Genomic DNA, 16,050 nt, shown 5'->3' with positions numbered 1-16,050 from the left:
TGTATTGCATGGCTCCGTCGAGGGACCATTTGGATGTCACCCCAGGCATGTACACAGTGTTCAAGTGAGTGCCAACCTGTACTAGGATATATATATATATATATATATATATATATATATATATATATATATATATATATATACTGTATATATATATATATATATATATATATATTTAAATAATATTAATGATGTACTCTTTACACCCTGCACAAGATCCCCAAATCTCGATGCAATGACAGATGTCCCCCTGGGTACAGAAAAGCCTCTATTAAAGGATTCCATGCCTGCTGCTATGACTGTGTCCCGTGTTCTGTGGGAGAGATGTCCAATGTTACAGGTAGGCATGTGTCATACATGGGAAGAGTCATCATATGTGAGTAGCTGAGGTTACAGTTGTCATGGTAAATGCAGTCACGGTAGATGTATGATAATATGGCAGTTGTATGGATTACAAGGTACAATGGGCCTTATTCTAGTTCAAACTATTGCAAACAATACTTGTAAATAAGCAGCAATAACCCAGTCTGGACCCACCAGATACTGTACCTATGTGGATATCTAATGTACAGTAGATAATGAATTACTGAACCTGTAATACAGTAAGAAGTCATCCTTCCTATCTGAGATACATTTGTGCTGGGGCGGATTGGGATGTATAACCAGCCCGGAAATTGCTGGAAGCAGGTCTGGGGGCGGGGTCTGCTGTGGGTGGAGTCTGTCAATAGGGGGGCCGATCCCGACTAACAGAATCTGATTCAGAGTTGCATGCAGTTGTCGTCTTCCTTGTATTTTTTTATGCCGTTGCGTATGCAACTTTATACCAGAGCTGCCAGAATCAAAAGCAAAATACCCTGGTACTCTGCAATACAACAATTGGTGTCATATAAAAATCCCTGTAGGTGTGGTTTATATACTGACCCTCTATACCCACCACTACATTACTGACCCCTCTATATCTACCACTACATTACTGACCCCTCTATACCCACCACTACATTACTGACCCTCTATACCCACCACTACACTACTGACCCCTCTATATCCACCACTACATTACTGACCCCTCGATACCCATTACTACATTACTGACCCCTCTATACCCACCACTACATTACGGACCCTCTTTACCCACCACTACATTACTGACCCCTCTATACCTGCCCCTACATTACTGACCCCTCTATACCCACCACTACATTACTGACCCTCTATACCCGCCCCTACATTACTGACCCCTCTATACCTGCCCCAACATTACTGACCCCTCTATACCCACCACTACATTACTGATCCCTCTATACCCTACACTACATTACTGACCCTCTATACCCACCACTACATTACTGACCTTCTATACCCACCACTACATTACTGACCCCTCTATACCCACCACTACATTACTGACCCCTCTATACCCACCACTACATTACTGACCCCTCTATACCCGCCACTACATTACTGACCCCTCTGTATCCACTACTACACTACTGACCCCTCTATACCCACCACTACATTACTGACACTCTAGACCCTACACTATATTACTGACCCCTCTATACCTACCACTACATTACTGACCCCTCTATACCCACCACTACATTACTGACCCTTCTATACCCACCACTACATTACTGACCCCTCTATACCCAACACTACATTACTGACCCCTCTATACCCTACACTATATTACTGACCCTCTATACCCACCACTACATTACTGACCCCTCTATACCCACCATTACATTACTGACCCCTCTATACCCACCACTACATTACTGACCCCTCTATACAGTACCCACCACTACATTACTGACCCTCTATACCCACCACTACATTACTGACCCCTCTATACCCACCACTACATTACTGACCCTCTATACCCACCACTACATTACTGACACCTCTATAACCACCACTACATTACTGACCCTTCTACATCCACCACTACATTACTGACCCCTCTATACCCACCACTACATTACTGACACCTCTACATTCACCACTACATTACTGACCCTCTATACCCACCACTACATTACTGACCCCTCTATACCCACCACTACAATACTGACCCTCTATATCCACCACTACATTACTGACCCTATCTACCCACCACTACATTACTGACCCCTCTATACCCACCACTACAAGACTGACCCGTCTATATCCCCCACTACATTACTGATCCCTCTATACCCACCACTACATTACTGACCCCTCTATACCCACCACTACATTACTGACCCCTCTATACCCACCACTACATTACTGACCCTCTATACCCACCACTACATTACTGACCCCTCTATACCCACCACTACATTACTGACCCCTCTATACCCACCACTACATTACTGACCCGTCTATATCCACCACTACATTACTGACCCTCTATACCCACCATTACATTACTGACCCTCTATACCCGCCACTACATTACTGACCGCTCTATACCCGCCACTACATTACTGACCCCTCTATACCCGCCACTACATTACTGACCCCTCTAAACCCGCCACTACATCACTGACCCCTCTATACCCGCCACAACATCACTGACCCCTCTATACCCACCACTACATTACTGACCCGTTTATACCCACCACTACATTACTGACCCTCTATACCCACCACTACATTACTGACCCCTCTATACCGGCCACTACATTACTGACCCCTCTATACCCTACACTATATTACTGACCCCTCTATACCCGCCACTATACTACTGACCCCTCTATACCCACTACTATACTACTGACCCCTCTATACCCACCACTACATTACTGACCCCTCTATACCCTACACTATATTACTGACCCCTCTATACCCGCCACTATACTACTGACCCCTCTATACCCACCACTACATAGCTGACCCCTCTATACCCAACCACCACCACATTATGCCACAAGTGGTAATGCCACACACTGAAATGTCTATCACACATTATGCCACATACTGTAGTGCCCATTACATAACACACCAATCACTGTTTCAACATTGGACCGCATCACAGTGGGTCCCTGGGCTACCACCATTCTGAGATGGCGTTAACCCATGGTCTACAGACCACACTGCCAGTGGGGCAGGGCGGTCAGCTGGGGTTCAGCACAATCTTTTCGGAACCCCTTTCCCTGCATCTGCAGGATGACATATTCATCCGAAAGGATTGCATTGCAAATGCCGCCCAGATCCCATTTTATATGTGATACAATAATATATTGGCCCCAGAGAAAGATATAGGGAGAGAGACAGGGAGATCAGAGGGAGAGAAAGAGAAGTAGAATGGATAGTGAGAGAGAGAACAGAGTGGAGGCAGAGACAGGGGGCCAAATTTAATAGGGTGAGAGTTTCAGCTATTCTCAGCTATTAGCTGCACAGTGCTCCTGTAACGAGGCGGGAACGTGCATATGTTGGGCAGAGCCCTCAGCCAGTACTGCTGTTTAGGATGGCCATGGCGCACCCTGCACTGATGCTATTGAACTATTTTGGGCAGGTGACCGTAGAATGCGGATTGCTAGGCTTCTCCTGTAGTCGCCGCGTTTGAAGGAGCGAGTTGAGCCCACTTCAACCCCAATACAACTAGGTTTTACATGATGACAAGTCTACAGTGACTGCCAGAGAGAGTGCCAAGAGGAGATCTAACTAACTGGTGCTATCTGGTAGGAACACCCTACATGACGGCACCAGGCCAAGGACGGGGAGTGCGACCCAGTCACAAACACCAGAAATGGATGGACCGGGGTGCCACCAAACAAAACACGTTAAAGTAAAAACTGGATGCACAGTGAGGAGTATTCAATGTTTTTTGAGAGTCTGGCTCACCGCTCACTGTTCTGTGTCCCTGTGATCTCGCTGAAGTGCTCTCCACTTTTTCTTATCTCCTCATTTCTGACTTCCTCAGTATTCAACTTGTGGCCAGCTCGCCGGCCCCTTTTGCGAACTTAGCATAATTATGCGAGTTCAAATGGGAGTGCTGTAACTGGAGAGATCTGTTTTCTCCTGCTCTCCACGTGAGCTGGTCAGACTGGGATATGAGCAGGGTGTTCATCACATTTGTGGACTTGTATTTTTTTACAAAGGTTTAAAAAGGTAAATGTTTTGTTCAGTATTTATTTTACAACAAATGGCTGTGTGACTATTTTAATTGGGTTTGTGCAGACGGGTGTATTTTGTTCTGTTTGGCCTTTATCCTTGTGTTGTGCTTTTAGCATTGTTTCTTTGCCCTGTGTTTTTATTTAATTTATTTTATAATTGTTAGCGTGTTTAAAAGCCTGTTTGGGGGTTAGGTGAGAAAGAAGAGAGGAAGCATGGGAAATTACTAGGAGCATTCCAAAATGATTTCTTATTGGTTACCATTAAAATAACTTATTAATTCCAAATAAATTAATATAGAAGTACAGCATTATGGCACTTGCAATAAATACATTAGAGTTCATTTTTTTTAATTTATAAGCCATAAAAAACAAAAAAATAGCAACTTTAACAAAGATAGCCCTACAGTTCACCTAAAAAAGATGCAGAGGGAAAAATGGAGGACATCTCTAAAAAAAGAAACCAGCAGGACTCGCAATTTGTGCATTGAATACACTTTTTGAGAGATACACTAAAATCCCCATTGAACAGACATGGGGAGAAGTGCAGGGTGAACTGAGTTAGCTTCGCAAAATATTTTTGGAGAAGCAACAGAGCTGAATACAGGGAAGCACAAAATAGGAGAGAAAAGTTCACTACTCTCCAAAAAACATGCACACTCACCGTTATTTACGGCGACATAGGAGCATTGAATACATGCCAGTAACTAACGGTACCCCAAAACGGACGTTTAACCACAACCATGGGCCTCTCTGCACCTGGGAGAGCTGCACCAAATGTAAATACAAAGTAGCAAAGACACCAGGGCAGTTTGCCCACAGTGAAAAGAAATGAATATGGCAGCTTTCCAGAACTAATAAATAGATAAGGAAAGAACCAGGCTCCACTGGAGCACTTACATGACCAGAACCGGACACCCTACTGCACCAGAAGGATAAGTGCAGGCAAGAAAGGACTGACAGGTCTGGACCGAACAGTGACATAGATAAAGACAGGTCAGGACCAGACCAGACCACACAGCAGCAAGGCCAGGACTAACTGCAGGAAGCAATATCACTGGCAGGCCAGATCTCTTAAAAGGGATACTCTGGGCAATCAGCCCCCGCCGTGAGTCCAGCCCCTTGCTATACTAATATAATTCAGGTGACTGAGCATGCACTGCCCAGCGTGCCCAGGTTGCAAAGCAACCTCTGGGCAACGCGGCCTGCACAGCCCCTGTACTGGTGTCACCCATCCGAGCGGAAGTGACGCCGCGGGACCCAGCACCACCGGGTGGAAGTGTCTGGGCAGCCCTGCTCCAGGCGCCATCACTCTGCCGTGACGGCGCTGCAGCAGTGTTGTTGACAGTACCCCCCTTGAAAAGAGGTTTTTAAACCTCTACCCCCAGGCTTATGAGGGAATTCCTAAAAGAACCTCCTCTTGAGGTTATTAGCATGAACCTCTCTGTCAGGAACCCACAATCTCTCTTCTGGCCTGAACCCCTTCAAGTGATCCAAGAACTGCAGGGAACCAGGAACAAACTTAGAGTCCAGAATCTTTTCCACAAGGAACTCTTGTCCCTTAACATCCACGGAAGGAATTCCTCTGACAACCTTATGAGAAAACTTGTGGGAAAAGAAGACTGGCTTCAGAAAAGAAGCGTGAAAGTTTTTTGCAATCTTGAGAGACTTAGGAAGCAGCCACCGGATTAACCCTCTTAATGATTTTGTACGGACCAATAAACCTTGGCCCAAACCTTGCTGAAGGTTGGTGTAGTCTAATATTCCGGGTCGACAACCAAACCCAATTACCAACCTTGAACGGACAAGGGCATCTGGATTTATCTTTGAACACCTTTTCCTTAAAAGCCATCTACTTTAGAGAATCATGAATGTTCCTCAATATATCCTTGAAATGAAAGGCCCTAGATGAGGCAGAGGAGGAAGCTCGGGAACCAAGACTTAGCCTGAGGATGGTAACCGTAAACGGCAAAGAAAGGCAAAGTCTTGGGGGCAGAATGGATGGCATTATTGTAGGCAAATTCTGCCAAAGGAAGACAATCCACCCACTCATTCTTCAACTTGGATACGAAGCATTGCAGGTATTGCATCAGAGACTGAGGGTGGAAGGCCGACATCAGACCAAGCTTGATCTTCAATGAGGCACAAAACAGTCTCCAAAATTGCATCACAAATTGTGGACCCCTGTCTGAAACAATATCCGCAGGCAACCCATGAAGTCTAAAGATATGCTGTAATAATAAAGTAGCCAATTACTTAGTGGATGGTACCTGTTTCAGGGCCACAAAATGCACCATCTTTGAAAACCTGTCAATGACTACCCAGATGGTCTGACAGTCGGCAGACACTGGGAGCCCCACCTCAAAGTTCATGACGATGTGGGACCATGGCCTTGAAGGGACGGACAGAGGCATAAGTTCCCCAAAGGGCCTGGAATGAGGAACCTTATGCCTAGCACAGACAAGATAGAATGAATTCCTTAACAATCTTGGAAATTCCTGACCACCAGACTACCCAAGCCAACAAATCCAGAGTCTTATTGATCCCTCAATGACGATCCATCTTGTTGTCATGGAATTCTACCAGCACTTTATGCCTGAGCAATTCAGGAACAAACAATCGTCCATCAGGGGTCTGGACTAGGGCCTGGCTCTAAGCCTGATGAATGAGATCGTCCAAGGTAAATTTGAGACCGGCCTGGATACAGGTGGCAGCAAGAATTGGGGTGGCAGCTACCAAGCGATCATGCTGTGGATGAAAACACAGGGAAAGAGCATCCGCTCTGACATTCTTTGGCCCCGGCCTATAAGTGATCAGAAAATTGAACCAAGTAAAGAACAAGTAGCAGGGGGCCTGCCAGGCATTGAGCCGTTTAGCCAGGGGCGTAACTAGATATTCCAAGGCCCCATAGCAAAAGTTTTTAAGGGCCCCCTATTTAGCAACTGATGGTAATAAATGTATGTAAAATATATTACTTAGACAGTAAAGATGGGCCCCCTTCTGCTCTGGGCCCTATAGCAGCTGCACTCCTTGCACCTATGGTAGTTACGCCCCTGCGTTTAGCGGCCTCAATATACTGCAAGTTCTTAGGGTCGGTTAAAACAAAAATCTGATGACTGGCCCCTTCCAGCCAGTGCCTCCACTCATCAAAAGACCATTTGATGGCTAGCAATTCCCTGTCACCAATGTTGTAGTTGGCTTCGGCGGCAGAGAATTTTCTTGACATATAAGCGCAAGGATGGAGGACTTGGGAGTTAGGGTTACTTTGTGAGAGCACAGCCCCTGCTCCAACTTCTGAGGCTTCAAACTCCACTATGAAGTGATGATCCAGATCAGGATGCCTGAGGATTGGGGTGGACACATATGCTCTTTTAAGAGCTTGGTAGGCCTGTTCTGCTTGAGGTGAACACTTAGACGGATCCACCCCCTTTATGGTTGGTGCGGTCAGTGGCCCAGCCATGGAGGGTGAGCGGCCACACACTAGCTTATATTAGCCGTCCCACCAAGAAATTACCCGGTTTCCCAGCAGGGCCAATCCGCCCCTGCATTTGTATTACATTTATATCATTATGGCCCTTATTCTGGTTGGTGCGGTAATGTGCGCGTGCGGTCGGTCCGCCAATGTTTTGTGTCTGCGCATGTGCAGAGGCGTCTCTGCGCATGTGCGAACGGGACGCACGTCCAAATTCCGCATGAAATGTGTACACTACGAACAGGGGGTGGAGAGGGGCGTGAAGGGCTGTTTGGGCTCATTACCATATGTTTACACCCCGCGTTTCATGGGCGTTCCCATGAAAACGGTGGGCATACGTATGGTAATGCGGTCGTGACGCACGTGTAGGGGGCGGACATATGACGGATGTCAGCTGCCCACCCAGATCCCTGCTTTTGCACGGAGAAATGCCCGTGTGGTCTGAGGTTGCGGGAGCGGGAGCTGCCTGACCACTCGATCCTGCATTCGATGGTCTGCAACCATCGAATGATGGGGGAGGTTCCCTGAGATGGAGGAGGTGTATTCATGAGAAATACACTTGCGGTCCATGCGGACAGCTTCTTACCGCATTCGGACGGAGTGAGCGATCCGTACGAAAGGCGGGGTTTAGGACGCACGGTCCTGGCCGCATATTCGGCTCCGTCCGCACAGACCAGAATAAGGCCCAATGTCATGGTTGGATTATCCATTATTCAACCAAGGCTGACAGAAGCAGGTGGCCTATGTTACCAAATGCTTGATCTGCATGGTATTGAAGATTATACGGGTTAGTTCCACCGTACACAGTTCCAGACCTGTGGGTAGCTGCTTCACATGATACCAACCAACTCTCCAATGTCATGCAGTCTATAGATCTGTATCTGTAACCTCTCCAAACCTTCACTTGTCATAGTTATTTCCTGTCCTTCTTATAGAATATATAAGGGGAGCCCTAGACTGTGCACCCTAAATAGAGAGGTGCTACCATGCTTAGACTTGTAGTGCTGCTCACAGAAATAAAAGAGTACATGTGCCTTATCTAAACATTACTAATCAGAATTGTTGTACATTTTACAAATAAGCATTATGTATAAATGAGGTTCTAAAGTGTGAGCCAACCCACTGCATCCAGGTAACCTCATCATCCGGTAGGTCCATAACATTCTAACATTCAAGTCCAGGGTGTGGCAAACCACCCCATGACACCACACTAGAAAGTGGCAATTTGACTCTTATACAAGTTCAGCAATAGCCTGTGGTTCTGTTGGCGTATACTATAAATAAATAAATAAATATATTCATTAAAATTATTTCAAAACGAAATACAAAAATATGAGAAACAAATGTTCAATGTAATGTGTGTGTGATATTTATTTGTACAATTTAGGCAGTTATATAAAACATGTGATTTACAAATATAGTTGTTGCACTTGGTACATGTGATGTTTGTTTTGTTATTCTTAATTCTTAATACAAAACAAAAAATCATTGTAAAAACACTTATCACAACAGTTCCTGGTGGAAGATCATGGTAGGTGAATGTATACTGTAGTTTTCATCATTTTATATGTCATGTCTTAAGGAAATATTGGGCTCGTGGAATGATTTCCAAGCTCTTCCAAAAAATATTCTTATTGTTCTAGTTGGGGTTTATGGAAGTGATTTATTGAAGTCCACAGGACAAATGTTAAAGTCCAAAATTTGGTTTGGCTTTTTGTCTGTAACTACTACTGTATGTCATTATGTTAAGGGTTTACAGGAATAGTATGCTTATATTTTAGACAACAAGCTTGTCTGTGCCACTTCTCTCATGACGGCTAGATTTGTCATAAAACTGAATTACTTGTAAATTTTTACATGGTTACTTTGACAAAATTGCACCAGTTTCACTAATCCACTAGCTTTTCATTGATAGACCTTAAGATTTATACAGTATATAGTCCAGCCCCAAAAAATCAAAGCAGTCCAACGTTATGTAAGCGTGAAGCATAATACTGTCCAAATGTTTCTAGGTTACTTTTCCCCATAAATGCGGCATCCTTCAATATTTGTGTTTTATTTTATATCATTTTTTGAAAATACATATAACATTGAATATTTCTATACAATTTAATTATGCTGTTGCATACTGTGCCTTGCTACACCTGGAGTATTCATGTTCACATTGGCTTTAGAGAGTGTACCAGCGGGATACCAAAGAGAATTGGTTTGTGACCTGAATACAGCAATTACTGAATTAATTATTTTATATAGCGGCACAGCACACCCTGGATGGATATTTTAGGGTGTGATTTACTATGGATGTTTATAAATTGATCATTATTAAAGTCATTCACTGTACAGATAACAAATCATTTCTTTGTTTTCATTTTAGACAGTGAGATCTGCCATCGGTGTCCTGAGGACGAGTGGCCAGATGAGAGAAGAGTGAGATGTGTTCCTAAGACGTACGACTTCCTCTCGTATGAGCAGGACATTGTGGTGCTAATATCTTCAGTAACAGCTTTATCTTTCTCTGCCGTAACATTATTTATATTAGGGAACTTTATTTATTACTGGGACACCCCAATTGTGAAAGCCAATAACCGGGCTGTGAGCATCATTCTCCTGGTCTCCATTTTGCTGAGCTTCCTCTGTGTGTTCCTGTTCCTTGGCCGGCCGGTGGATATAACCTGCAGGATGAGACAGACATCATTTGGGATCTTCTTCTCCACAGCTGTCTCTTCAGTACTGGCCAAGACTGTCACTGTCTGCATTGCTTTCAAAGCCACCAAACCCGGCAGTACCTGGAGGAAGTGGGTCACACTCAAAGTGTCTAATTATGTGGTCATTGTGTGCTCCTCTCTCCAAGCTCTGATCTGTGGTGTCTGGATGTCTGTCTCTCCTCCCTACCAGGAGTATGACCACCAGTCCTATCAGGGAATGATCATAATCCAGTGCAATGAGGGGTCAGTGATTGGGTTTTACTCTATGTTGGGTTACATGGGGATCCTGGCCACTGTGAGCTTTGTTCTGGCTTTCATGGTGAGGACATTACCGGACAGCTTTAATGAGGCCAAATACATCACCTTCAGCATGCTGGTGTTCTGCAGTGTCTGGGTTGCAATGATCCCGGCCTATCTGAGCACCAAAGGGAAAAACGCGGTGGCTGTGGAGATATTCGCCATACTGGCCTCATGTGCTGGGGTTCTGGGCTGTATATTTCTCCCAAAGCTGTATATCCTGCTTATAAAGCCTGAACTGAACTCCAGAAAAATAATGCTGGAGAAGACCAAACTATAAAATATTTCAGAGTGTCCTGTATAGCACTGCAGTAGCTTTATATTACCTGAATATTGTTTAATTAAACCAAATTGCATTATAATATTTGGTTATATAAAATCACCATAGATGCATTCAGAACTAGTCTAAGTGGTATCATGGTTACAGCATAGGGCAATGCTAATTATACAAATGTAATTTTATCTTAGATTTACTGTACAACTAATCTTCTATTGTAAATTATTCTGTGCATCAAACATGTTCCTGTAACATTGAGAATACAAATTACAGATAAAAACAATTTGTGTTTTGTTTTATTTCAAATGAAATGAAACAGCTACATTTAGATTACAGTATATTGTTTACATGTTAGAAGGTTTTCCATTCATTAATACATCGGGATAATTACTGGAGGTAAAAGCACCAAATATGTAGGGTGAGATTTTATGAAGTGTGAAATTTTCACACTTTTCAAAATCACCGCAAATTGCATCATATCGCACTTTTTAAAAATGACATTTTTGCAGAGAATTTGAATATTTGATGAAATACGAATTCTTGGGTAAAAAATGTGATATGGTGTATATTTAAAGCATGAAAAAATGAAGGGGTTCCCAAGAACTTACCTGCCCATGCTGAAGCGTGGGGCTGTCCTCGATGCCCCTAGGTACTGAGATGATTAAAGTGTAAACAAAGGAAAAACTATTCTGTATTGCTGTGGCACTACAAGTCCAAGCAAGCCAGCACCAGATGCATGGACTTGGAGAACCACAAGTCCCAGCATGCTGGATAATATAGGGCCCGCTTGGACTAGTAGTCCCCCAGCAATACAAATAGTTTTAAAAAACCACACACACACTATCAGTCCTTATTGACATACTTTTTGTGTTGAACAACCTGGAGGCACCGATTCGCTTCACTTTTCATTTTAGCTTTTCTGAACCTAATTTTCTGGACTTTACAATATTTTGCGAGGGGCTTGGCTTGGGTACCCAATTGTTCCGCAAGGACAGGAACTCTTTGCTCCATGCGGTTAGCTATCACCCCACCCACATTTGAAGGAGAACTTACCTGTATCTCAATAACCTTCGAGTTTTGAGAAATAATTCATCACCCATCACAGCAGAGGAACAACTATTGGAGATGCATCAAAGATTTTAAGCTCAAGGTTGTTCAGATAAGATTCTCTCATGATACCTCACCAAGGCAAGGTCAAGATTTATAAAATCTCGACCTACTGATACATGTACGAGAATGATTTACGCCAATACATACAGATGGCGCCGGGCTTGTCTTTGCTGGGGATGGCGGAGGACTCGCCACCCGCCATCCCCCGCCCCGCGCCATCTGTATGTCGGAAGGGGACGCGCGTGCACGAGGTGCACGCGCGTCCCGTTCCGACGGTGCTTTTGCCCGGGTCCCCGCCGGCTTCCCCGGGTCCCCGCCGGTCCACACCGCCCCCCCGCAGCCCCCCGCAGCCCTGCCCGTCTCCCTGAAGCTGGAGACGGGCAGGACTGCACCCGCCGCGCCGCCTCGCCGCCCGGCTATTGAGACGCTCGTGCGTGGGAGACGCACGAGCGTCTCATTCAGCCAGAGCGCCAGATTGCTGGCGGATCGCCAGGGACACGGTCCTGGCGCTCCGCCAGCAATAATAAGGCCAGCTCCATCTGTATGACACACAAGCGCAACGCAGAAAGAAATCTCAAACAGATGCAGAGTTTTCTAACGTGAGCTCTGTTTCGTGAATGTGTGCATATTGTTGTGGGCGGATCCTAAAGGACCTCTTGATGAGACCTCTTCTACAGCCATCAACCAATACAGATACTTGGATACCACCAAAGAAAAATGGCTGTTACAAATGTACCGGCTGTACAACATGTCGGTCATTGATGGTTGATCACTCACCCACATATTGGGAAAAAGATAACTATTAAACATTGTCTACATTGGAAATAGATGGACCATGTTAACTACCATGTTATCTACATTTTAATCTGCCCTTGTGGCCTATATTACGTAGGATTGACCAAGTGTAGTTTTCGTGAGAGAACGGCGAACCATCGAACAAGGATCAGAGCTTCTTTAAAATCTAAGAGATCAGATAAACCAGTAATGATACATTTCATGAAGTATGGTCACAACATTGCTAGTCTCCGATGCATGCTGATAGATCATATTCCGGCACCTGTGAGGAGAGGTAATCGAGAATCTATGCTGAGAAAACGTGAGGCAAGATGGATATATGATCTTGATACTTTATTCCCAAGGGGGCTCAATGAATATAATTCTCTTTATATGTACCTGAAATGAGACTTCAGCCTTTTTTTTTTACATTTTTCAAGTGTTTGTGTACTTTTTGAAGCTTGAGCTGCAGGTTGTTTGTTTCTTTCTTCTATATTTATTTAATTAGATTTGATACGGCTTGTGTAACTATTTACTTGTGAATTGGTTCTGATATATTTGGGCATATGATCACACAAATATGCCCATATCTACATTTTCTAATTTTCATAAATTTCATAAAAATGTCATAAAAATTACATAAAAATTACATAAAAATATAAAAAATCTATAATTTTGATTTTCAAAACCTTATATACTGTAAATTCATAAAAAGCTAAAAAAAAAACAAAAAAAAAATACAAATGTAATAATTATCAAAAGTAATAAGTCCAAATTTTCAGTACATGGAATACAATGTATATCTATTAAGTTTGGTTTGTATTTGTATTTATTTATTTATTTATTTATTTATTTATTTATTTGTGTATATTTAGTTGCTTGATTGTAATAAGTGTGATGATTTATTTTGGTTAATTTTTGTTAGATTTTTTCTGCACGTATAATACTGTTATGCCAACCGGTCTGGTTCTAATTATCCCTGTCCAACCACCATACTGTTCTGTTATAGCTTAGTTGAACGTATGATGAGTTTTTGGTTCAGTGCATAAAAAGTTTTTAATATTGTTGATTGATTCTACAAAGCGCGGGTTCACAGTGCACTTCCGGCCCGACATAGGCCCTTATTCTGATTGAGTTGGACGGCTGCGTGTTTGGTCGGATGAGCGATGTATTGTGTTTGCACATGTGCAGAGACATTTCTGTGCATGTGCGAATGCCATGCACGTCCGAATACGGCTTGATTTCCATACAGAAAACGATTAGTCGGAACAATCCGAGCAGGGGGTGGAGAGGGTTGTAAAGGGATGTTTGGGCTTATTACCCTATGCGTACGCCCCATATTTAATTGGCGTTCCCATGAAAATGCTGGGCATATGTATGGTAATCTAGCTGTAATGCATGTGGGGGGGCGGACAGCTGACATAGCCGGATGTCAGCTGGCCACCCATATCCCTGCTTTCACACGAAAAAATGTCCAAGTGGTCTGGAGCACTCGGAGCTGTCTGACCGCTCAGTCCATCATTCGATGTTCGGCGACCATCGGAGGATGGGGGAGGTTCCCACAGATGGGGTAGTTGTTCACATGAAACATCCACTTGCGGTCCATTTGCTCGGCGTCTTACCGCATTCGAACAGTGTGAGCGATCTGTGCGGTAGGCGGGGCTAAGAACACTTGGTGGCCGTCCGAAAATAAGCATCCGTCCGAGTCAACTAGAATAAGGGCCATAATGAGGAAGTGTTGAGCTGTTTTGGTTATGTCAGACAGACATGTTTGTCTGCTGCGCAGTGTAATCTATGTTACATATTGCTATTTATTGTTTTAGATAAATAGTATTCTGACTATCTACAGTATATGACTAGTAAGCCTATGTCTTTTATATTTGATATTTCGTATGATTGTTAAGGAACTGGGAGTGTACCCTTACATCATGCTAAGTTCACAACATTCTTTCTTGCCCCTTTACGCCCATGTGATAAAATCCTGAACCTACGGTAGCTAAACCTCATATGGTGGGCACGGTCTTGTCTGGGTTAGATTATAACTAGACAATCGACCCTAGACTGGATTCTTCTCACACTCCAACTCATTGTCCTGATAAACTACATCGCAAAGTTAGAATAATTCTACACAAACACCATCTCATTGATCCGTGGCATATTCAAAACACTTCCACCAGGGATTACACTTCTTCTCTCATCCCCACAAGGTTCTATATATACGAGATTAGATTACATATATATTTCAGATAGATTTTTGCACTTAGTCTCCAAATCTGATATATGTCAAATCTCCTGGACAGACCACGCGCCTATCTCACTAACCATCAACCTCCCCATTTCACAACATAAAAAAATATTTGTGGAGATTAAACATCTCACTCTTACAAGACCCTCAATATCAACAACAAAGTACAGACGCACTAAATGAATATGTGTCACTTAACCCCTTCCCGACATTTGACGTATATATACGTCATGGCCGGGATGTACTTCCCGACACATGACGTATATATACGTCATGACTTTAAACTGTCCCCGCGTCTATAGACGCGGTGACAGTTTAAACATGTCTGCTGTCCCTGACAGCAGACATGTCCCTGCATGCCCAGGGGGGGCTGCGATCGCTGTGATTGGCTGTTCAGTGTGAACAGCCATTCACAGCGTTTTCCTGTGTTACCGGCGAATCAGACGCTCGGTAACACAGGTGTCAATCACCGCCGGGCGTCAGGGGGCATGAGGGGGTCATCGGTGACGACGACACCTCACCCCACCTGCCCCCAAGGCTGTGATTGGCTCGTCGGACCGACGAGCCAATCACAGCCAAGGCGCTCCATTTAAACTAACGTTGACTGCGCTGCAGACGCCATTCCGGTCTGGAATTGCGTGCAGAGCGGTCACCGGCCACTCTGTCCTGCTATACATACCTTAACCTTGCCTTATACTTACCTGATCACCGCTGATCACCGCTGGTAGCGTGCTGCCAGCAGCTGGATGCTTCCTGGATCTTGTGACTTCCTGTGTCCTGCTGCTGCAGTGTCATAGAGTCCAAGATAGTGATAGATAGTGAGAGATAGTGAGAGATAGTGACAGAGAGTGACAGAGAGTGATAGAGAGTGATATATTTTGTGTCTGCTGCACCCCCTTTTGTGCTGATCACTATATCTGAGCTGATCAGCAACTTTTTGGGGGTGCAGAGTTTTATTTTATATATATACCTGTCAGTTGCACCAAAGGTTGTGCTGCGTGTGCAACTGACTGCTGCCCCCCCCCCCCCCCCTGCTGCCCCCCCTTTTGTGCTGATTAGTTTAAATTAAT

The 16,050-nt window shown here is 44.1% G+C and overlaps 1 protein-coding gene across 1 annotated transcript; it reads left to right on the top strand.

Moving 5' to 3' along the window:
- Positions 1–278: 278 nt before the first annotated feature.
- On the top strand, positions 279–10,854 carry LOC146045997 (vomeronasal type-2 receptor 26-like). The gene is made up of 2 exons (XM_083165158.1): positions 279–340; positions 9,947–10,854. The coding sequence occupies exons 1-2, from the start codon at positions 325–327 to the stop codon at positions 10,852–10,854; spliced, it is 924 nt and encodes a 307-aa protein (XP_083021284.1). The 5' UTR covers positions 279–324.
- The last annotated feature ends 5,196 nt before the right edge of the window (positions 10,855–16,050 follow it).

This window comes from Crinia signifera, chromosome 11 (assembly GCF_055691185.1).
Source record: "Crinia signifera chromosome 11, ASM5569118v1, whole genome shotgun sequence".
Lineage (NCBI taxonomy): Eukaryota > Metazoa > Chordata > Amphibia > Anura > Myobatrachidae > Crinia > Crinia signifera.
This window is presented reverse-complemented; position numbering and strand designations above follow the sequence as displayed.